The sequence below is a fragment of the Xyrauchen texanus genome, chromosome 20, assembly GCF_025860055.1.
Source record: "Xyrauchen texanus isolate HMW12.3.18 chromosome 20, RBS_HiC_50CHRs, whole genome shotgun sequence".
NCBI lineage: Eukaryota > Metazoa > Chordata > Actinopteri > Cypriniformes > Catostomidae > Xyrauchen > Xyrauchen texanus.
In genome coordinates, this window is record NC_068295.1 from 16,306,542 (window position 1) to 16,332,176 (window position 25,635).

Genomic DNA, 25,635 nt, shown 5'->3' on the forward strand with positions numbered 1-25,635 from the left:
GGCGCTAGGTGCAAGCGATTCACCCGGTCAGATCGTGGGCATGCTACCGAGTTCTACGGGCTCGGTACCTGAGAAAACACGGGACGATACTGACTCAACTCGGAGATTGTAGAATCTCGCAAAAGTGTTAGGTGTTGCCCAGCCCGCTGCTCTACAAATGTCTGCTAGGGCAGTGCCCCTAGCCAGTGCCCATGAGGACGCAACACTCCTGGTGGAGTGAGCTCGGACCCGCAAGGGGGGGGGGGCACGGCCTGGGTGTGATAAGCCAGGGAAATGGCATCGACAACCAAGTGGGCGAGTCTCTGCTTGGAGACAGCGTTCCCTTTCTGCTGTCCCCCAAAGCAGACGAAGAGCTGCTCAGAGCGTCTGGTGCTCTGTGTGCGGTCCAGATAAATACGTAAAGCACGTACTGGACACAGCAGTGAAAGGGCTTGGTCTGCCTCCTCCCGGGGCAGCGCTTGCAGGTTCACCACCTGATCCCTGAAGGGCGTGGTAGGAACCTTGGGCACATAGCCCGGTCGCGGCCTTAGGATCACGAAAGTATCTGGATTTGTATCTGGAGCAACTGGATTTGCATGACATTAATTGATCAATAAAAGCTATTTATTGTGTTATATTTTAAGACATCCTCACTATGCAATAAAAACCTTTTTCATAGTACTGTATATACATATATATATATATATATATATATATATATATATATATATATATATATATATATTCCATTGTGATTTCAATTATGTGCAGAGCAGAGTCCTTTGAAGTACCTGCAGCTTTGGCTATGGTCTTTCAGTTCAGTCAGAGCTCTCGTTTCAGGAATGTAATTTTTTTCATTCTGCTGTTGTATCCGAACACCAATCTTTAATGACAGGTCATCACAGGACTTGCTCATGAAGTCATTTTGTAATGCATTCAAACCAACATTATTGAGCACAATCTCAGAGCATGACAGCCTCTTCGTCTGTTCGTGTCGAGTACGGTATATTGACGAATATTTTGCTATGTTTTCATCTAGAACAAAAGATAATAGAATTAATTAACTCCAAGAAATTCAGCTTATTCACAAAGTGCTAACACATTATAATAAGGTTCCATTCCTTAACACAGTTAATGCAACTAACAATGAACTATATATTTTTACAGCATTTATTAAGTTTTGTTAAATAAATACAACTAAACAAAAATACAACTGTTGATTGTTTACATTAGTACATAGTGCATTAACTAATGCTAACAATGATTTCAAAAATGTATTACTATATGTTGAAATTAACATTCACCAAGATTAATAAATGAAAAAGTTAAAGTATTGCTTGTTGTTAGTTTATGTTAACTAATGTTAACAAATGGAACCTTCTTGTAAATTGTTTCCCACAAAGCATTCAGACACATGATTACAATAAAAAGAGCAAAATAACTAACAACTAAAATAACGGCACTTTAGATTATAAACAATAGATATACTGTTAAAAATTAGGCTCTGTATACTGAAATATTTTGAGAATACTTCCACACACCTGAAGCTAAACAGTAGTTTAGTTGACGAGAGGTCATCTCACTATGAAACTTGTGCTGGGCTGAGCAGAGGTTCAGCAGGTATTGTGCGATCTTTGAGCTCTCTGTCACAAACGAGTGCTTCTTCCCACTCGGGCTGCACTCAATTGTGAATTTTCGTCTCTGTCACAGGATAGAAATGTAAAAAAAACTACACCCAAAAAACACTTTCAAACAACTTTAAAATGCCATGTTATTGGATTTCATTAAGTATTGTGAACTTACACTTGTTGAGAGACAGTCCGTCTCTGACCAATGAAATCTGTGGCTTAATATCCGAGAATTGCTCTTGACCTCATAAACCAGAATTCCTTTGGAACATATTCCCAAAATCAGCTCTCCAATAACAGGCTTCCTTTCCCGGGCAACTCTGTGAAACAGCACCCCATACTCTGGTAGCTGTTGTGCAATCTATAAAGGCATGTAAGACATTAACAATGATCAAACAGCCAGATCATTTGACCAAAAGAACAATAACATTATTATGTAATCGTATTAAATTTTACGAGTTTGTTCTTAGGAATTTGGAAGAATTCTAGATGCACCAATACCTCTATGTGTGATGCGGAAGTAAGCTTGTGATGCGCAAATGGCATGCACGGGCAGCGCAAATCTCGTCACACTTTAATAGTGTTAAGCCTTGCATTCAGCTGATGAAAATATGCTACGTGATCATGAGGAAGGATTACATCAAGATGTAGATTGGAATTCATGTCATAAAAATAAAATAGACTGCTCCTTTCTTGCTGTTGTTCACGAGCTAGTCATTTTGAAAAATTTATTACATAATAATAAATATTTAAGAATCCACAAAATGTCGTGATCAGTAATCAAATAAACTAATTTGTGACTAACTTTGTTAACTCATTTTGTACATATGGACAGGATTACTTTCATTAAAGCACTTTCACAAGATGCTCTGTGAAAATTCACTTGCAGGATCATAATCATTGGGTTTTGCAAAAATAATTTCACTCAAACTTTTATGCTGATAATAACATTTGTAATGAACAATAAACAATGCAAAAGAGAAACATTTTCACAAGTGGACACAAACTTCAGATAATCACACACATGCATATGTTTGGTTTTTTTTTGGGTGGGGGGCATCCGCACAGCAATTGACCAGGAAAATAAAAAATGGCAGTCACTGTCAAAAAGGTTGCCGACCCCTATTGCCTAATAACACTGTCGGGTAAACCAGTTGTGTTCAAATTGAACCACTCACAGGCAAGACCCACAGTGCCAAGCACTCTAAATATGGATGAAAAATCTCTTCCCGTGCTTGCAACAGCAGATCTCTTCGTAACGGAAGAGCAGTTTGATCCATCTGATCTGTAGCAGGTGGATAGTTCTTCCTGAACCAAGCATTCTTTTGCTCTGGAACTCCACTCTGGCCCACTGCACTCACATTTGGTCACTGTCGCCTAGGAATGTGAAAGCTCGGACGCGAGTGAGCCGTAACTTGTGCAAAAGTTTGTCATGGTGGTGGGGGAGGTGCCATCTATGTCTTTCTGGGCAGACAGAGCTGCAAAGCTTCATCATCCCTCTTATTTTCCTCACACTACTTCTGCATCCATGTCAGAGTCTAACCAAAAATCCTCTCTGAAACAACCGGTGTATCCAAAATGGCCTCCTTCTCTCTATCAGAAATGTTAGCCAGGTTCAGCCATTACCCCCTCACCTGAATGACTATTGTGGCCATGGCCTTGCTCGCAGCTTGGACAGAACATCTCTGAAGATGGAGAGAGAGGTTTGTGACTACACAGATCTTGTCCCATTGTGCCTGACCTGGAATGACAGACACCTCGTCTTGCAGCTCAGCTTGGTATGTGGTCAGCATGGAGTTAGCCCTAACAGGGAGATCGCTCTGCTCTATAAGCACGTTCCATCATGCTTGACTGAAACTGGTCTGCTATTGATGGCAACGACAGATTTGCAGCCACCTTGCACCTGGGGTTCAGGTGCACTGCTAATAAAGTCTCCATGGAAGACCTTCCTTCTCCATTCCCTCTACATCAAATGTGGATCCCACCTGAATATGCATTTTACTTGTGAAAGGTTTATCTTTCCAGGTGACCACAACCTCTTCCAATAGCTCTGAGAATATTGGAAGAAGTTGTCTCATCACCCATTTTGCCCTCTGCAGCTCATAACAAGACTTTGCAGCCTCCGCTACCACAGTCGGCCATGGAATATTTTGTTTCTCTGTTGTGCGTTTGCACACATTTTGCAGATCAATGCTGAGAAGTGGAGAGGACAGTGCATCACCCGCCTCTTCTGTGGTTCCCATCGCGGCGAGGGGTTGTGCCAATTGTGCAGGGGGAAGGAAAAGGGAACCCTCAAAATCTTCCTTCTCAGAGAAATGAAAATCAAACTGTCCCTCGTCCTCATCTGTAATGAGACAAAGGAGTGCACACATCAAGCTGTTCAGCCTGGGTCAAAGCTACCTTGGTAGGCAGCTCTACGGGAATGGATACCTGTGGGGCAGTAGCCAAAGCAGGGCTATCTGACATAAGGGGATCCTGGCCCAACAGGCTAGCTTGGCAAGCTAGTCTGCGACAAAGGCTCTTCATGGTGAAATGTGCACAATGCTTGCATTATCCACATAACTGGTAATCAGAAGGTCTCTGGTTCGATCCCTACGCCCACCACCATTGTGTGCTTGAGCAAGGCACTTAACTCTAGGTTGCTCCGGGGGGATTGTCCCTGTAATAAGTGCACTGTAAGTTGCTTTGGATAAAAGCGTCTGCGAAATGCATACATTTAAATGTAAATGTAGTCAGCGGACAGTGTGGATCCTCGTCTATGTCTATTTCGAACAGTAATCCAGGCTTCTGGAGTGAAGGTAGAAGAGATTTTTAAATAATAAAGTGACAATGTGTTGCTCCTTTTATACTGGGAAGCGGAGCCACTCCCAGACACAAGCGTCACATCTGCCAGCTAATAAGAGCTGGTGTAATGCAATAGGGCATTCTGAGGAATGTAGTATCCCACAGTGAGACACTGAAGCAGGGACGGATCATGACTTGCATAGACCCCGGGGGGGGTCAATCCATTGTTGATGGATTTTCGAGCTAGGAGATCGCCAATTTGGATCGCGCAACCTTAAAGCCCAGGGCCCCCTGGGCAGTCAAGGGCCCCTGGTAGTAAAGGGCCCTTGGGCACTGGCCCCATTGGTCCGGTCGGTAATCCATCCCTGCTTGAAAGAGAACTGAAAATGCCTTCAAAAAATTTCAACAGAAAAACTGAAATATAAACAAAAATATGAATAACTAAAACTAACGATCATAGCATGAAAACTAACAAAAGCAAAACTAAATGGACCTAAAATAAATTTAAATCCCAAACAATAACAACCTGTCTGATAGTTCATTTTCTTTATTGAGTTCTACAAGCATAACAATAGTCTTTTTTATAATGAGACTCAAGGTCAAATAAAACTACCTTTAAGAACTCCATCTCAGCCTCCTCTGGAAGCATTTGGGCATTACTGGCATGTAACCTTGGCAAGTCCTCTCTTAAACATGGCAAGGCCACTTTCTCTATGATTCTCTTAGAGATGTACTGCTCCATCTGGAAATAGTTCTTCCCATAAACCTGAAAAAGAGTTATATCTCAGAATACTTTTCTAGTCTTTTCTACAATGGCTATGTCTGTTAAATATTATAAAGTCCTATCTGACTCACTTCAGGCATGTAGTCTCCAAACTCAGCCTGCAGTGCTAGCGCTGCCAGAAACAATGTTGTTTCTTCATTACAGTACACTCTGTCCTCAAGAATGTCTCTCCTCAATTGGAGATAGTATTGGTGACGTGTAAGTCGATGCCTTTTAAAAGTAATTTAACACACACACACATGCACGCACGCACGCACGCACGCAAGCACGCACGCACACACACACACACACACACACACACACACACACACACACACACACACAGCATTAGTATGAAATGAGAAGACTTAACTGCAAACTACTGGGTATATTGTCCATTAAACAGAAAATTAAATCATGATTTAAACACAATTATTAAGCCAATCTAAAACAGCAAAATACATACAATATGTAGGATATGTCATCAGGGAAGAATTTGACACGGAGAAAAATGGTAAATGTTGCGCAAGTCACTTTCTTCCAGGAATCTGGGGCAACTTTGGATATTTTTGTCTCATTGTCCAAAAAGAAATATTCACCATCTACATTCGAATATAAAATGAACATCAAGATTAACCTTTTTGTCTTCACTAGTTCATTTTAAATGGCTCTGTAGTGTGACAAACGCATTTTTAAACTAAATACTCCATATAGTTTCTGCATGAATCGTAATTTGTGAAATGCTGTATTAAATACTTTTAGATGGACATGTCAACTTTCCAAAGGTTTTTTATGTCAACTACCCATGCCCTTTGATGTGAGTTTAATATTACATAAATACTTGATCTCTCTCAGTCATAAACAGCACAAAAGAGAGCAATACAAATTTATTCTGGACAGTTACATAGCTGAATGACATGGAAGAACATTGCATTACCATCAATGAAAGCAAGGCCAAAGTAGAAGTGCTCCACAAGGTTAGCGTGAGCCACAACCATGTCGAAGACATCTCTCCCACGTGACTTGATGTCACATTTCACTGACAAACACTGCTCGTTTGGCATGATCACATTAACTTCCCTTTGAGACAAGCCTGACTTGCCTTTCTTCGACTGTATTGATCGGGAGAGAAAGAGAGAGAGAAGGAGATAACACATTAAACCTTTAACAGAATATCGAATGCTTAATTCGGAAGAGCATATGATATATGTAACAGTAATATTAAAACTCATTTTACCACTATAGATCCAGGCAGCTCTAAAACGATCTGAGGTTCATCAGCCATTCTGGTAAACTCAGGTCCTAGACTCTATAAACGAAATATGAAAACAGATAACACTATGTAACACAATTTTTGTTCCTGGGTAGTAAGTGTTATTTCCTAATTGCTTATGCCTCAAAAGTATAGAAAATGGCTATTATACCCCACAAACTTTGCTTTTGTGACCAGGACAGTGATAATTTGAAATTTACCTATTTTCCAGAACATTACACACATTACACAAAACCTTTTTGGTTAAAAGCAATTAAAAATAACCAAAATTGGCCAATGTGTCCAAAATTATCCAAATAGTTTTTGGGTCCACTGTATAATACACAATCCAGCAAAGTCACCGAGCACTTTACCATAGCTTTCCTTTGGGAGAGGCTGACTGAAGACTCGCTGACAATAATAGAGGGACTGGAAGGCCTGGTTTCACCCTTGTTGGGAACGTTTAGGTACGTACTCCGCGGCAGCCAGCAACTTGTGCTTTGTCTGTGATGAAGCCCCTGAGAATTTCTAGGATACCATAGCATTCATTTCCACCCATCAGAGGCCACATTGCTCAGGATTCTCATTAAAATGATAACTGATAAGCTGATAGTACATTTAAAAGTGCATGACAGAAATGGCTAACCTGTTTGAGATGTCCTGATAGGCCGGAGTCTGACTAGGTCTACTTCTAAGAGACCAGGTTTTATGTTGATGGGAAACTCCTGAAAATGAAAACCAAATAAACTTGATTGAACATTGAAACGATGTCTAAATGCTCTGCAATAAAGATTAAAAATCACAATGAGTTACACAATTAACAGAAACACTTTACAATTATGATTTTTACGTTTAGTTAATGCAAACGTTAACATGAACAAACAATAAACAATCCTTTTGCAGCATTTATGGTAACACTTTACAATAAGTATTTGTTTAGTTAAGTATTTGTTTACATTAGTTAATGCCTTTGCTATCAAAATTAACATTTTAACAGGATTTAATAATCATATTTAATTTAGAACAATACAGGTCATTGTGAATGCGTTTTGCTCATTGTTAGTTCATGCAGACAAATACAACCTTATTGTAAAGTGTTAATACATGTATTATTTTGATTAATTATATTTATTGATATTTATATCTTGATGAATGCTCATTTTTATGTACTAACAAATGTTTACATTAAAAGTGGTATACCTTAACATTAGTTAATGTATTATGAATGAATATGTACAATGAACAACAGAATAAATTAATAAATTAACATTAGCCAAGATTAAAAAAAATACAAAATAGCTGTAAAATGTTTAAAATGCATTCTTACGAAACAATAAATACATTTTGTTATCATATTAAAGAATGAGTTGTTTTCACCCATTTAAGTCACAATAATTTAGCTAATTTATATTCAATTTTAGAGTTCAGAGTTTCAAACTCAGTGTCCTTCATCAGTAATTATATTCAAACTGGTCACTAAATTTAACAAACTTCTTACTGCAGGTTGTAACTTTGTCTTCACTTCTGTTTTTCTTAAAAATACATTGCGGCAAATAAACATCCTTTTCCATTTTAATTGTTTCCACTGTGTTAACGAATAGAACTTTAAAGTGGTACCAAATTTATATTACATTTTTATTTATTTAACCTGCAACATACAACAACAATGAATTCAGCACAGAATTTAATTGATTATAAAATAAAATGCTCACCTTGCTTTGCCTCAGAGTCCAGAGAAAGTTTGAGAGTGTCTCCTGAAGCTCTGCTCCCCTCTGTATAACCAGTATATGGTCCACGCTTACCTGCTCAACAAGGAGACCTGATCACTACTGAGATGTCCACCACATTGTATACACACCGAAGTATATACTGCACATGCCCCAGAAAAACCTCTGGAAAGGGGCCAAACAAATGAGCTTTTAACTCTACATTAAGGGTTCACCTTATTGCATCAATGCTTAGATCCTGATTACAACTTTTTGTAATCCCATGTTCGGTTTAGTTTAAAACCTTAATCTTATTGTGGACACTGTTTTATTGGTGCAATGGTGCTTTCTTACGCACATATTGGTCAAACTGGAGAGGTCTTATTAATTAGAATTTAACAGGATATATTTTTGAATCCAAGGCAAAGGTCTGGATTACCATTAAAAAGTTTAGTTAATGGCATAGATTAATTTGTGGCATCACCACCCACTTACACTTGTTATGTAAAAGATGTGACGTGCACAGAGTGTAAAATTGCATGTATACTCATTACATGACCTCCTTTGCATATTTTAATTAAAACAGGTTACAGTTACTTTTAACATGCAGTATAAACATTTTGAGTAATTTAACTAGTTTGACTACACCAGATTCTGCAATTTATTTAATTATTTAATTATTATTTATACAACTTTCAAGGTTCACTCAGAATATTTTTTCCTAATTTAAAAAGTTTTACTACTAATATTTGTCCTCCTTCCCTCTCCGTTCCCTTATAAAATCGAATTCCAAAAACATTCTAAATGAACTCTTATAATTGATATGCTTTATTAGCTGTCTGGGTCTGGCGGCTGTTCTAGTGCAGTTGGTGGGTGTGCTTGGCACATCTTGTCGGCATGGGCATCACAGGTTCAGTTTTTGGTTTGCCTGGCCCCTCCCTTTCCCACGTCTGTCGGCAGACCCTTCTCTCATTTAACGGGACTGTGTTGGAGTGCTATCTTGGTTGGATGTGGTGTCTCTGGCTTGGGAGCTGACTGGTGCACACCACAGTTGCAGCCACAGATTACAGTCCAAAAAAGGGCAACCAAACATTGATCAGTCAGGTTACAACCAGACCATGTGAGCTTGGTTTGGAGGTGCCCCAGAGGAAGACACAGTGGAGCACAGAGGCTTAACCGCTGGTAGGGGGTTGGGTTTTGCTGGCAGCGGGGAGGGGGGCCGGGTGGATCAGTGGTGGGATTGGTACATGTGTCGGGTGGGGGGGGGGGGGTCTGTTGGTTGTACTCGCCGGCAGTAGTGGAGCGGCTCCCAGACCTAGAGAGTTGTGTATATACTACTACTACTATTGTTATTATTATTATTACTACTACTAGTACTATTATTGCTATTATTATTATCACTGCTGGTACTACTTTTATTACTTGATTTCACTCAATGAGTTTATTAATGATTAATTATATTAATGATAATGATTACTATTATACCACACTAAATTTACCTATTGCTTAAAAGTATTACTGTACCTGTATACACTACTATATCTATACATCTATATATTTTGTTGTTCCTTTATATATATATATATATATATATATATATATATATATATATATATATGTGTGTGTGTGTGTCATTGGTCTCTTGTATAAGCTGCTATGTCTTGTTAATTTGTGTGTTTTGTTGAATAAAAAAAAAAGTTTTACTTCTAATAAAATAATTAGTATTTTGAAACACATGTATAAAATATAGGGCTGTTGATTTAACATGTTAATTCAGTGTGATTAATTATATTTAAAAAATAACCAAACATTTTTTACGCAATTAGTCATGTCCCCGACCGTAATTAAGGAATATTCGTTCCATCTGAGCAATTCAAGCATGGAGTACCACCTGCATTTGTAGGGGGCAGTAAGCGAAACTCGTTGTATAGGTAATGCACAGCTTATACAGACAAACCACACTTACAACACAAGATGAGAACACGTTCTTGTGTTCAAACACAGCTTGATGGAGCGCAAATTCGAAGGCAGGGATCTCGTGTTTTCTAAGTATAAAACTTTATTTAAATTGACACAGCGACCTAAAAACGGTATGTTTTTGATGCAACGGAACCGAGATGCTCCAAAAGCATATGTCTGATGCAGGTGAACACTGACGCATCCTTAGACAATCTCTTATAATAAATCTCGGACTGATTGTTGAATTTAATTGCAAAATGGTTTGCTGTGAACTGATAGGTTCAATAACATTCAATAGATTCAATAACATGGAAATAACAATATATTGCATTATAAAGCCACTTTTTGTATCATCTTTTTTAATGCTTCACTTGTGTGCCAAAGTAATGTAAAACATTTTAATTATCTGTATTTTATATATATATATATATATATATATATATATATATATATATATATATATATATATATATATATATATATATATATATAAATATTTATGTATGTGATTAATTGTGATTAATCTGCATACCATGTAATTAATTTGATAAAAAATTGTAATCGATTGACAGCCCTAATAAAATCATGACCACTCGTGTGAGATGAAGAGTTCAGTCATATCAGTAACCTTATGAAAGCTCTTTTATTCTACATGGAGCAGGGGCACCTCATGGGGGCTGCCATGTTTGCATCACATGGCAAGCTGAATACTACTCACTTAATTTCAGTAACTGCCCTGTTATTGGACCTTTTCATTCATGGAATAAGCTTAATGTGCATAGTTAATTTCTACAATGACAATGGTAACTAAAAACTACTGTGTTTGATTGATGCAGCATCCAGGCCACTGGGTGTCAGTGTAAACCATTCTTCGACACACTTGGACATACAAAATATTATTGTGTGCACCTTTAAGAGAATAAACTACATTTTGTGATTCAGAATTATTCAACAGATTTTGTAAGTTCCTACCATGAAGTCTTTCTCTGACCATCTGACTTTTGCCACTCAATTGCACAACGTTCTCAGTTAAAGCAGCTCGGTCCACCTGGAAAGGAAGATCTCATGAACTTCGGCTACAGTATCTCAAATTTGATTTCTTTGAGACTTAAAAGGACTTATTTAACTCACAGAGTCTTGGAAGACATCTTCGACTAGCTGTTTGATGACCTTGTTGGGAGGAGGCAGGAGAGAAGCTTTGTGGTGTGATTCACACACCTCCAAGATTGAGTTGAAGTTTGCTCGCCGATGGGCCATGTCCTCACACATGCTCAGGAGAAGGCAATTCAGAGAATCACTTAGCTGAATAGGCTGAATAAGCAGCAACAACAACAATTTCCAGAACATTGTCAGCTGGAAGCTAAGCAGTTTAATGTAACAGGGTTTTTCTTTTCTATTATGGTTCATTCATAAATGACTTGCTTTATGGGATTGCTGTGACTGACCTGGTTTTGAGGGAGGTGATAGTCAACTGACCAGTAGAGAGTCATACCGAGAGAATACACAATTATCTGGAAGAAATTACACAAATCAGTAGAAACTAAAATTAGCTGATGACTAGCAGTATTTGTTGATGTGCTTTTCCTTATGTCTACAGAATATACCGAATAACCCAACAATAATCAAAAACACAAACAAAACAAAACATGTGTGTCCACAAAAGTAGAACATCTAAGGGGGATCTACCCCTCAGTTGAGAATCTATGTGTTAGAACTTCACAATTAATCGTTAAATGATCGCACGATTAATCGTAAAAAGATTGCGATCTCGATTCAGACACCCACACAATCTCATTTCTAAATGACAACTGTTCTGCAATGTACATTAACGTTCCAGTGGCATGCATTTGTAAGGCGATCAAATTTAAATACAAAATTCACTTAAAGATGCATTTTTAAACGTTGATAAACTTTATAGAGCATCTACAAAACACATCGCTCCAGCACAAGATGGTGAATAAACTAAAACGCAATGGCCAAAGACCTTTGTCCATAACAGTACTTAACAAACTGCAGGGTGCAGCCACGAGTAACTAGGAGCGTGACAGAATATATGTTCAGTTCAATATTTTAAAAGCCACCGATGCTACAAAAATACCAAGATCTGACTAAATTCGCTATCCGTATGCTGTTTGATCACAACTTGCTGCTTTCAAACGCTCACATGCGCGTGTCAGTCCATGCACTTTTGTCTTGTGATGAATACAGTGCTCCTGCACTAGACTCAGCACTGTTTTTATTAAAACCCCCTCTTTACTGCATCAAATCTATATTCATGTAGATCTAATAATAACACAAGTAAAGAGTGTCAAATATTTTAGTACTTTCATTTGCATTAAGTTACCTTTTTTTTAATATGTTTTTATATTATAATGTTTTAAATATTTAATTGCTACTGTTGTTAAAAAAACTGAAATCACTGTTTACTCTGGCTCTTGAATAATTCCTTTACAAGCTTATAAGATTTATACAAATTATAAAGTTATACAAGATAGTTTTAATTTAAATTTTATATTTTTTTATATTAATTTTATATATTTTTATATTCATTTTATATTTATTTAAAAAAAAACCTTTATAAATAACAGTTCCCCTTCTGTCGCTCTCTCCACGTTGTGTCAGAGAAGCGACACTAGGGGTCTCTCTTGAGCGCCGATATTCACCTCTGAACTATGAAAAAAGGCCAATGAGAGTTGGCAACCAGTATTTGCATGTCTCGCCCCCGGACATACGGGTATTTAAGCGGCACAAATACGGGAGTTCATTCAGAACATTTCTTCGGAGCCGATGGTCGTGTCTGCAACTGCTGCGTGTACACACCGAGTTCCTGCTATCCCTCTGCTGCATGCTGTTGGATTCTACGGCGCACAACAGCGGCTTTCTCCTGTTGCACGTCTGTGCACTTCCTGCCCCTGGGCCCATTGACAGCGCAGATTAAAGAACTCTCACAAGTTTATTTCATAAAAGAGTGATTTTATTTAAAAGAGTAATTTCCTCTAAAAGAGCAAAACACAGCGGCGTTCAACATCCTTTTAAGGACGCGTCTTTATAAAGATGCCTTTCCGCCCCTGTGTTGTTTCTGGATGCGGTAGAGTGCTCTCCGCTTCAGACGGCCACAGGCGTTGTCTCGTGTGTCTGGGTAGCGATCACACCGAGGCTGCGTTTGTGGATGGTTCATGTTCTCACTGCGAGAACATGACAACGTTGCGGTCGCGGCTTGCTTACAACCGTGAGCAAGCCACTCCAGCCGCCCCCCGTGTTGCTCCTTCTTCCCACAGGATTGAGGACGATGCGGCTGGCGATGGAGGCGATTTGGGGATGGCAGCGTGTGCAGCTCCGCCGGGTACGCCCCCTCGGACCATCCGCACCCCAGCACACTCGTTGATTCCCGTCCGTGCTCGAGACGGCGGCGACTCGCCTCACAGCCAGTCTGCCGACCCTCTTGCGATGGAAGCAGATGAGCTCGCCGCAGCATTGGAGGGCGTGGTATCTGATGCTGAGGACTTCCCTGGGCTGCTGCTTTCGGGCCTGCACGCCCAGGCTGAGGCCGACGCACAGATGACCGACACGCTTTCCCGGGCAGCCAACAGCGTGGGCTTGGATTGGAACCCTCCATCCTCCCCACAACCATCACGGCTGGACGACTGGTTCCTGGGGTCTGGGTGCCGCTCACAGCCTCGCCCTCCCCCGGTTCCGTTTTTCCCGGAAGTGCATGACGAGCTGACGTCTTCGTGGAGAGCACCCCTCTCCACTCGTCACACCGCCACAGGCTTGTTGCCCCGGAACCCCTACCACCTGGCGAGGTCGCCCCGTACTCCCTTCACGGACCTGTAGAGCAACCTCCTCGCTGACAGCGAAGGCCTACAGCGCCACCGGACGCGCCGCTTCCGCCCTGCATGCCATGGCTCTCCTGCAGGTCCACCAAGCCAAGGCACTACGCAACATGCACGGGGTGGCCCTGATCCCGGCACGCTGCAGGAACTGCTCAGTGACCGACCTCGCCCTGAGAGCGACGAAGGTCACAGCGCAAGCGCTTGGGCAGGCGATGGCCACGCTAGTGGTCCAGGAACATCAGCTGTGGCTGAACATGGTCGAGATGCGTGAAGCCGACAAGACTCGCTTCCTCAATGCCCCTGTCTCCCAGTTTGGCCTCTTCGGTGACACCGTCGAGGACTTTGCCCAGCAGTTCTCCACGGTATAAAAGCAGACGGAGGTCATCTCTCACATCATGCCTCGCCGCAAGCCTGCCGCCACGGCCCATGCCCCGACTGCTCGCCGAGGGCGTCCTCCCGCAGCCAGAAGACAAGCTCCTGCTCCGCCTCAACCCGGGCCCAGCGCTCAGCCCCTCTCTCTCAAGACCGCCCTGCTGATCGCGCTCGCTTCCATCAAGAGGGTCGGGGACCTGCATGCGTTCTCTGTTAGCGACGCTTGCCTGGAGTTTGGTCCGGCAGACACTTTCGTGATCCTAAGACCGCGACCGGGCTACATGCCCAAGGTTCCTACCACACCCTTCAGGGATCAGGTGGTGAACCTGCAAGCGCGGCCCCGTGAGGAGGCAGACCCAGCCCTTTCACTGCTGTGTCCAGTACGCGCTTTGCGTATTTATCTGGACCGCACACAGAGCACCAGATGCTCTGAGCAGCTCTTCGTCTGCTTTGGGGGTCAGCAGAAAGGGAACGCTGTCTCCAAGCAGAGACTCGCCCACTGGGTTGTCGACTCCATTTCCCTGGCTTATCACACCCAGGCCGTGCCCCCCCCCTTGCGGGTCCGAGCCCACTCCACCAGGAGTGTTGTGTCCTCATGGGCTCTGGCTAGAGGCACTGCCCTAGCAGACATTTGTAGAGCAGCGGGCTGGGCAACACCTAACACTTTTGCGAGATTCTACAATCTCTTGAGTCAGTATCGTCCCGTGTTTTCTCAGGTACCGAGCCCGTAAAACTCGGTAGCACGCCCACGATCTGACCGGGTGAATCGCTTGCACCTAGCGCCCTTCCCCCTAACCAGGGGAAACAGTGCGCCTTCATTCCCAGGAGATCCCAGGTTTGGGACACTGGTTTATTCCTCCCTAGCACTCGTGGGTCGCAGTTCAGCGGAGGAACTCGCCGACCCAAGCCACTGCGGGTACCGCAAGCTACCCTGTACTGGGATAGGTGCTCCACGGGTAAGGCCTCCTTCGGACTCCCCCTGTGTGTAACACCACGGTTCTGTCCCCTCTGGCGAGCGGACTCCCGTGTTTCCCTTAGGCAGTCACGGCTGCCTCGGTTGCCGTGCTGTATGTTCCCCCCTCTATGAGGCTCGATCCACCACCGCACCAACTTTTCCACATAGGCCCTAAGTCAGGCCTCTGATGGTTTTGCCACTTAAACTTGCTTCCCCTCTTGGGTAGGCGTGGCCTCTGCAGGGTCTTCTCCGCCCTGAATAAGGGCTAAGACCCCCTTCCCTCAATGCGTGTAAGGGCCCCGTCCTTAGTTGCTCTATGCGAGAAACATAGAGAGAAAAGAGGCCCGGCCAGGCTTGGCCCGTTCCCAGGTTGGCGGCCAGCACCTTGTTCCCCCCTCCAGGGTAACGATACGGAATCCTGATGGCTTAAATGGGGCATTGGGGAAGGGTACGTGCAGCCTGATACAGTTGATCGTCCTGCACGTAAGAATACCTGCTCGCTCCTGTATCAGCAGTTCACGTACACGGCTCAGCGCATGGCACTTTTATAAGTGGACCCCTAGTGTCGCTTCTCTGACACAACGTGGAGAGAGCAACAGAAGGGTAACATCTAGGTTACGTATGTAACCTCCGTTCCCCGATGGAGGGAACGAGACGTTGTGTCTCCCCTGCCACGTCGCTGAGCCGAGCCACTGTTGTGGCCGGACCACCTCAGAAAAATCCTGAATGAACTCCCGTATTTGCGCCGCTTAAATACTCGTATGTCCGGGGGCGGGACATGCAAATACTGGTTGCCAACTCTCATTGGCCTTTTTTCATAGTTCAGAGGTGAATATCGGCGCTCAAGAGAGACCCCTAGTGTCGCTTCTCTGACACAACGTCTTGTTCCCTCCATCGGGGAACAGAGGTTACATACGTAACCTAGACGTTTTATTGCATATTTGCTTACAAGTGCAATGCAAAGTTTACACAGAACTGTTAATAATTATTTTTTCTGATCGTTTTGCTTTTTACTCAGCATGTGAGAACAAAACTTACATAGTTTTTATTTATTATTCAGTTTTTTAACAGGATTTTTTTTAGTTTTTAGTTTTTGGAAATAATCACAAGTTGCAAGTTGTTTGGTGTTTGTTGCTCCCTCTTGTGGAATTATTTTAAATGTATATATTTAATTAACAACTTTATTGCATTTTTGTATAGATTGAATCAGAGAGCATTTTGTCAGAACCTCTAGTAAATTATGTTACTTTGTTTAATACCCTTATGTCCAGGTTGTGTAAATCACTGAAATAAGCATTTTTCTTCAGAATCGTGATCTTTATTCTAAGTAAAAAAATTGTGATTCTCCAGTTTATCCAGAATTGTGCAGCTCTTCTATGTTTTATAGGAATAGTTCACACAAAAATGAAAATTCTCTCATCATTTACTCACCCTTATGCTATCCCAGATGTGTATGACTTTCTGCTGAACACAAACAAAGATTTTTAGAAGAATATTTCAGCTATGTAGGTCCATACAATGCAAGTAATTGGGAACCAAAATTTTAAAGTAATATAAAAGTAATCCATAACACTCCAGTTGTTAAATCCATATAAATCCATAACAACAGAAGAAGAATGTGAAATGGAAAGTGAAAGTGGGGATTCATAGTAAAAAAGGACTTAACTATTGATCTGTTTCTCACCTAAACCTTTCATATCACTTCTGAAGATATGGATTTAACCACTGGTGTGTTTTGGATTACTTTTATGCTGCCTTCATGTCCTTTTTGGAGCTTCAAAATGTTGCATTCATTTGCATTGTATGGATCTACATAGCTGAGAAATTCTTATAAAAATCTTTGTTTGTGTTCAGCAGAAGAAAGAAAGTTCTACACATCTGGGATAGCATAACTGTGATTAAATGATGAGAGAATTTTTATTTTTGGGTGAACTATCTCTTTATTTTGTGCAGTTAAGGTTTTTGTGGCTGAAAACATTCAATACTGACCAGTAAATTAGATTGTCAGTTCATAAATATACTAGTGTACCTACAAAATATAAACATAAACATCTTTTCATATTTGTAATATATTAAATATGTTTTTAATATTTGTATCAATATTACACAGGACATGTTATAGGAAAATATAACCCAGAACCTAAAAAGTATTTTTTGCCTGTGTGTTGTCACAGCATTCACTATAAAATATGATTGAAATACACATACTGTATTATTTATGTTTAGTTAGTTAGTCAGCTATTTATATATTTATTTATTAATATTTTTTCTTTAAAAAAATTCTCATGTTGCTTTTGCAACTAATGCTATAATTATGTAAAAAATAAAAATATTTAAAAAAAAAAAGCCAAAAACTTTTGACCTTCACTGTTACTAATGGAAATTCTTTCTCAACATTCTTTACTGTTGTCTTAGCAATTAACTTTCCAGAACTAACACAATCTGAGGTAACTCAGTGTCAATGTGCTAAAATACAGTGCATATTGTGTCAGCCTGCATCCTATTTGTCTAATACCCACATGATCATTAAATGAAACTGACCTTCTCCATAGCTAGCTTGGTGGAGGCGGTACGGCCTTGCAGCATTTCTGGGGCTGTGAAGGCACCCACCTCATCTGTCATTGCACAGTTCTTAAAAGCCAGCGTTCCAGTTGCTGACAAGAGCAGTGATGCAGGAGTTATAATGTTGCAGATATTGTGACCTAGAAAAACAGAGCCACATTTAATACATTTTGCATGGAGTTCACTCTTCACCAGCTGGACATGACAACTGCAAGGGTCAGTGCTTTACCTTTGTAGGAAAGATCCATGAGAGATTCTGCTGAGCCCAGCAATAAGGACCACACCTCGTCCTCTTCCAGCGGTCCTCCTCTGGCTTCCAGCACCTCGGTTAGGGTCACAAATGCACTGCTCATCCTGCAAAGTCGCGAGACAGATACCTGAGAAGCAGAGACACAAGCTGGTCTATATTCAAAAAAGAGAATGGAGATGCTGTGGTTCATGAACTGATTTATATCACCAGTGTTTCATGACAGTATTGATTGTAATATACATGCTTAATAATATGTAATATGTAAATCTTAACCTGTCTACATCTGTGCTCTGCTAATATATATATATATATATATATAGTTTTTTTTTTTGTCTTTTGCTGAGGCGTCATTCTAGACTAATCAGTAGTGGTTCTATATGTATGGGCCCCTGGGCCCGTGCCCATAATGCCCATTGGGTAATCCGGGCCTGACTGTAGGTGTTGCTAGCATACACAACCAGTTGAGCTTCAGGAATACCAAACACCTCAGTGAATTTAATTAGCTATGAGTATGAATATTTCTAAATAGGCATTCTGGCATTCTCACTAGTTTAGCATTTTTTAGTGTATTATACACAGATTATATTAAAAGATTTCAGACAGCTTGTTCCTGATGACAACAACCTTTCAAATACTCCACGTGCAGCAATGACAGCTTTGCAGATCATTGGCATTCTAGCTGTCAGATTGTCCAGATACTCAGGTGGCACTTCTCATGCACCTTACAGTCTAGCTGATCCCACAAAAGCTCAATGTCTTTCAGTTTAGTCTGTTGTTTTTTCAACCGTAACTATGTAACTACTCAACACAGAAGCTAGAGGGAGCCATTTCAGTTTGCTTGGTTTAATTCCTCATCAGATGTGACATTATAAAATATAAACAAATGTGCATGTTTATACAAAAACGAATCAATGATATGTACAAAACGCCATTCCCTGGTGATTAATGCTCTTTGATCTGAGATAGATGTTCTAACATTTAATAGCCTGCTAGAGCAGATCCGTTGTTGTACACATTTATTTTATGATACACATAAGGAATATTGAGCCTTTTCTGTATATATTGGGAAAATAATGTAATAAAGCAGCAGAAGAGTGACCATAATGTTTCTTGTATGTATTATATTTCTTGTGTGTGTTATTCTCTTATTTTTGTGACATTTCTTGCTGGGGGAGTGTGACTATGTTTGTTTGAGTGTGTGTATTCTAAAAATGAAAAATGACATTACTATGGTGCTGTTCTAGAATGCTACAGTGTATTTAGATGTCAGAAGATCTACATCAGACCAAAGTATTTACCAGGGAACATTCTTTTGTGCATCATTCATTGAATAAGTTTGATATGAAAATGCACTTCTGTCGTTTATAATGTCACATCTATTGAGAAATTCTGTAAAGAGTTTTAAACTCCTTATTATCTAATGTGATGTATTCATGGCTAGTTATATTCAACATAACATCAGAATTATTTACTTTCATAATGCACATTCCTGGTTTAATTCTGCACGATTCATTGGTGCACATTATTCCAACGACAATTTTTTTATCTTCATAATCTTTTAATTGAAATGTAATAACATGCTTCGCCTCGGAAGAGTTTCCTTCTCGGCTGACATCATCAATCCCTGTTACAAACCACCTGTCATACAGTTTTCATGATACAATCAATTCCTATTGGAAAAATTCAAGTCTCATTATACATTTCTTTCTTGATGCATATTCTCTTTAACTTTGGATATATGCACATTGCATAAGTAGAAAGGTTGACATTGTTATTTCGTGTTGACTTTAAAAAGACAGTTGAACATAATTAAATTGGTTAAACCAATATCGACTTCAGATGGAATTTATATGAATACAAACTGCATCAGCTAGACCATGATAGTCTATACAGGCCTTGGCAGTAATAAAAATGTAAGAAGACTGTTAAATTGCAAGAAGTTTTTTTTACTTTCTTATTAATTTTAGAGAAACTGTAATAGCTCAAATGCATTGTTTCATCGAGAAATTCCAGCATCTTAATCAAAGTGAAAGAACTCAACCCTGTCAATGTCCTAAACTCAAAAGTAGTTTAAGCATCTCACTTTAATGAGTCAAGAAGAGGATAGCATGCAGAGCTTATATCAAACAACAATTTGTTTCAATTATTGTACGCTATGGTCAACATGATAAATCCAAACTAATGAAGTAAACGAACATTTTGTAACCAGGTAGATTAGTCGCATTATCAGCTCATTCATAAAAAAAATTGGTTTTAGTGAATGTATTGAAACAAATGCACTAGAACAGAATGAAAAATTATAGAAAGAAAAATCTGGCATGAGAAGTGGGACATAATCAGGTCCAGAAACATCAGGATTTGAACAATAGCCACGGTGCATCCAGTGACTGCTTAAGTAAATCTAACAAGATGCCACTTACGACAGCCATCAATACTTCATTGCATAAAGATTCATGACTCTTTATATTTTCTTGTTCGGTCAAAAGAGAGATTTTAACATGTCACAGTAAAATACTGCATTGTCAATTTATATGCACAAAAAGTTATATTTTCTAAAGTACACCTTCAAAAAAGAAGAAAACTATTTACAAATAGCTATATTACAGATATCATAACTAATCCTTATATTCCTGCATTTACTGCTCCAGTATTCGTTTTCTGAAAAAGTATCAGATATCTAAATAGCAACATATAATTTATATTTACATGTCTTCTTGAAAATTAGTTAAACTTGAAAATGGTCTTTAAACCATGATGTTCAGTCTGTTGTTGTTTGACTTATTTTAGGCTTTCTATATTAAACCAGATCAGGTGTGTTTGTGTGCCTATTCTTACAGAAGATTACACAATCTAGTTAATTACACAACTAGGTGTTAACAGACAGACTCAACACCTAATGATGGACTACACTCTTAAAATGAAATACATAGACTATCGATTAATTGCCAACAAACCTTTCATCAGCCAACTAACAAGGACAATTGCATCTATGTGAACTTCTGCAGTTAATACAGGATGACATTAGTCATTAATCTTACAGTTCATACAAAATCTTTGTTTAAACACTGACTCTGTTTAATAATTTTAAACCATGACTTGCACTATACATAAGTAATATTGGCATTATATTCATGATGTTAACCAGAGGGGAAGTGGCCCCCACAGTGAGTCTGGTTTCTCCCAAAGTTATTTTTCTGCATTAAGCAACATCTTCTGGAGTTTTGTGTTCCTTGCCACAGTCGCCTTTGGCTTGCTCACTGAGGTTATAAATACAATTATTATTTTATTACTTGTTTTAAACACAATTCACAATCGTATTTTATCAAACTACACAATGACAACTCTAAGACATTATACATATTAAAGTTTCATTTTCTGTTAATGCATGATCTTCTGTAAAGTTGCTTTGAAACGAGTTGTGAAAGGCGCTATACAAATAAAAATGACGACTTCACACCTTTGTAAATAAGATACACTAAACATTTTAAATGCAAGAATCTCAAAGTACAGTAAGGATATATTAAATTAGTTAATTATAGATACCTGTGGCAGGGCGGAGGGTGGGGCCGGGTCGTGATGCTACACACCACTTAATCAGGCTAATTAGCCCTTGAGAGGGATAAAGGCCGACCAAAGATGGCAGAGCGACAGAGAGAGAGAGATTTACGGACAGCTGTCCGACACCTCTGTGAGTGTGCGTTTGTCTTTTTGGTTAAGTTTATCATTCAAATATTATTTATATCGTCAAGCCAGTTCTCACCACCTCCTTTCCATTATCCCCTTTACACTGGTGTCGAAATCCAGGAAGGAGGAGGCATGCGCCGTAGTAGAGTACTCGCCACTACCATCCACCCCAACAGAGCAGCATCTGCCGGGGGACTGAGTAGCCCGGCAGCCTGAGAGCGGAGGTACGGCCGCTGACCACAAAGGGAGAAGGGGCTCCTAACCAACTGCCTGGAGCGGTCAGGGCCGGGTCTGAGACCACCAACCGCGAATAGGTAGGGGCTCCTTGCCGACTGCCTGGAGCGGGAGAACCGCTACCAGGGGCGGGGAGACCCCTTCTGTTTACGGGAACGTGGCGGGGCGTTCTGTCCACCAGGGGCCAGAAGACTGCTTCCGATCCGCCGGGGAGGCATGACTGTCGTCAATTAGAGGGTGAAGGAGTGGCCGAGGACCAAGCTGCAGCATATCATGAATAGGAACAAGAGGTTGTACACAGAGGAAGTACACAGGAAGTTTATTTTTGTGGACTGACAAAAATGGCATGCTTAATTCTGTCTCAGTCTTAAATCAACAACATTTCATAAAATATTATATACTAATAAGTTGAATCCATTGCTTACAACATTGTAGTCAGTCTTGTTGCTGATGGACAATCATGACATGGAAAATCAAACAAGGAAATCAAATCAACAATCTCTTAGTGAGAACTCAAAATAAAATGATTTATGCCATTTAATGTGATGGCAATTTTTGCAGTTTAAATTTACATTCACATTTATTCATGTAGCAGAGGCTGTTATTCAAAGCAAATGAGAAAGTACAATCAGATACCAAATGAGAATAATACAAGCAGAAGTAGTTCAATCAGAAAAGTTCAGTCAAGTAACGATTAGAAACATAAGCTTAACAAACAAATGTATTTTGGGGGGCAGTGCTTCTGAGCTTTTCTGATATATGTCCAGAGAAATTAATTATCTTAAATTTTCTAGTGTATTTTCTATGTTTAATAGTTTGGAAGTGTGCATTAGACATGCAAGTGGACTAAGAGAGAGAGGATGCTAAACCCTCTCTGCATTCCCACCATAATCAAATCAGAGAGCTTTTCAATAAACAATGCAGACGTTGTTTCCATATGCTTACGTGTATACTCTTTTTTTTTGTACAGGGGAACCTTGAAGGACTGGTAAAATAAAAAAAATCAGATATTAGCAGAATAAAAGGGAATTTTCTTTCTATACTATTCTTCTGACCTTCTTTATTAAATGAAAAGTCACAAGCCTTCCCAGCTAAATACAAGTTCAGAGATCCAGTATACAGTAGACAGCACAGCATTGTAGCTTTTTAATAGCATTAACCAATATAAATGACCAAGTCATGGAAGTAGACCTAATTAATTACAAATAGACAATGTTGCATCTATACTCTAGAACATACAAATTCATGGATTGAAAACCAAGTAAGATTCAAAAAAGTGATATGATCTAATATTCTTAGAATATCAACTTAAAAATATATAGATTTTACCTTCTAGCATTCGATGTCTTAAAGTCCTGATCTGCCTCTGATGCCTTCAGCCCCAGTGCACACTTTAATCCAGTGGATCACTAACTACATGTTTCGTTTACCTTCTGTCACCCAGTGGCGCATGTGAGTCAACAATTCACAATCTCTGCTCCAGCATTGTACTTTACAACCATTCAAAAATGCATTTACTGATAAACTACTTCCATGTCTATTAACTATGAAGAAATTGATGTCTGTGGTCCTCGAAACTTTTTGCAAATTGAGGAACTATTCTTAGACTACAGCTAAGAGTTTTATTGGATTAACAAGCGGTGACAGTAGAGGATGAGGAAGTCTTAGAAAAAAAAATTCCCTTAAGCTGTGCAAAGATATGGACCATGGCGGTGCTTTTTTTGGGTCACCTACTCATTCTCTATTATTAGTATTTTTCACATTTAAGGATAATAGTAAAGTCATCAAAACTATGGAAGAACAGAAATGGATTTGTGTTAAATATATCAAAACTATGTTATATTTTAGCATCTTCAAAGTAGCATCCCTTTGCATAGAATTTGCAGAAACATACTCTTGACATTTTCTCAACCAACTCCTTGAGGTATCACCCTGGGATGCTTTTTTAACAGTACTCAAGGAGTTCCCATCAATACTGGGGACTTATTAGCTGATTTTCTTTATTATTCGGTCCAAGTCATCCATTTAAAAAACTTTTTTTTTAAATAATGTTTCAATTTTTTAATGAAATAAATTAATATGTTGGCACAATTATATGTTTGTCTACAAAACGAATTTCAAACATTTAATTATACGCCTTCAAATCAAAAAGTTTATAAGATCATGAGAAATATTTCAGTCAAGTGACCTCAAATTTTTGAACGGCAGTGTATATATTTTTATAAACATTTGTTCTCATACAGAACAACTCTTGGTATGTGTTGAAATTCCATAATCGTCAGCAGGCTAACTGAGTAATGTATTATGCTGTCAAAATGAAAGTTCCTCAAAAATATGTATGAATGAACCTGGCGTCGTCCATGTTTGCTGTTCTTTCCGACAACAAAGCACTTGAACGCAACATACTCATAATTACCACTTCAGAAGTGGGAAGTAGGATCATTCTGATAGCACATGAAGGCAGCATTAGAGCAGAAAATCCATCAGATAGATAGAAAGATAGATTGTTTGAATTTGATGTGTGATCTTCTGTATGAAAATGATAATTCTGATAAGTTGGAAAAGTAATTGCAACCTGAGCCAGAACAGTCTGAAGGTCTGTGCCAAGTTTGGTGGATGTAGCTTGAAAACCCTAGAAGTTACATTTTTCAATTTATATTTTTTGGTTTTGGTTTAGGGATTTTGGGAAAACCTGACAATCTGCGTTTAAAAGAGTTAGGGTAATTAGTTATCCTGAATGCCGTTTTCTGGTCTACAGTGTTTTCACCTGCATCAGCATATGTTTTTAGCAGGTAATGTGATGTTTCGTGTATTAAATTGCCAAATAAAAAAAAAACTCTGTTGCTCCATGTTGCTGATTTACAGAGATGTGATGATCTTTTGACAGTGCCTCGCCCTTCAAGTTTAATGAGATAGATGATAAAAATCAAAGGCCAGAGGTTAGTAACATTGATATAATTAACTACTTTGAGTTGTTAGAAGTTGTTATAAAGCCCTGCTTTGGCTACCGCCCATTGAGCTGCCCACCATGGTAGCTTTGACCTGGGATGAACAGCTCAATACATGTGCCCCTTTGTCCACTGCACTCAGTACAGATGAGGACGAGGTCAGATTTTCTTTTGTCTGAGGAGGAAGATTTTGAGGGTTCCCTTTTCCTTCCCCCAGCACAATAGGCGCAACCCTTCGGAATCACAGGAAGAGGCAGGCGAGGCACCATACTCTACGCTTCTCGCCGTTGATCTGCAAGATGTAAATGTGCATCAGAGAAACAAAAAATTCCATGGGCGACAGTGATAGTGGAGGCTGCAAAGTCTCGCTATGAGGGAAAATGGCTGTTGAGGGCAAAACGGATGGCAAGACAGCTTCTTCCAATATTTCGAGGGATGTAGAGGGAATGGAGAAGGAAGGTCTTCTCCGCATGCCTCCCTCCTGCACCCCAGGAGCACGCCGGCTGCAAATCCTATGTTGCCATCAAAAGCGGACCAGTTTCAGTCAAACATAACGGGACACACTTATAAATTAATCATTCTCTCTGTTACAGCTTTGAACGCTACCTCCATGTTGACTGCGTACCAAGCGGAGCTGCAAGACGACGTGTCTGCCATGCCAGGTCAGGGACAATGGGATGAGATCTGTGTCGTCGCGGACTTCACATTTCAGAGATGTGCTGTCCA

General features: G+C 39.9%; 1 protein-coding gene across 1 annotated transcript in view; it reads right to left on the reverse strand.

The window, feature by feature from the left end:
- Positions 1-18,146, reverse strand: part of ptpn20 (protein tyrosine phosphatase non-receptor type 20) — a 53,927-nt gene extending 35,781 nt beyond the window's left edge. Inside the window, exons 1-16 of the mRNA XM_052151145.1 lie at positions 18,023-18,146; positions 17,773-17,933; positions 11,517-11,582; positions 11,203-11,382; positions 11,044-11,119; positions 8,119-8,208; positions 7,053-7,131; positions 6,781-6,934; positions 6,392-6,463; positions 6,092-6,266; positions 5,621-5,756; positions 5,247-5,385; positions 5,005-5,157; positions 1,783-1,968; positions 1,521-1,680; positions 771-1,014 (exon numbers count right to left, since the gene is read on the reverse strand). Of these exons, the coding sequence (XP_052007105.1) occupies positions 771-1,014; positions 1,521-1,680; positions 1,783-1,968; positions 5,005-5,157; positions 5,247-5,385; positions 5,621-5,756; positions 6,092-6,266; positions 6,392-6,463; positions 6,781-6,934; positions 7,053-7,131; positions 8,119-8,208; positions 11,044-11,119; positions 11,203-11,382; positions 11,517-11,582; positions 17,773-17,933; positions 18,023-18,146 (2,195 nt within the window). The remainder of the gene's footprint in view (positions 1-770; positions 1,015-1,520; positions 1,681-1,782; positions 1,969-5,004; positions 5,158-5,246; positions 5,386-5,620; positions 5,757-6,091; positions 6,267-6,391; positions 6,464-6,780; positions 6,935-7,052; positions 7,132-8,118; positions 8,209-11,043; positions 11,120-11,202; positions 11,383-11,516; positions 11,583-17,772; positions 17,934-18,022) is intronic.
- Positions 18,147-25,635: the final 7,489 nt, after the last annotated feature.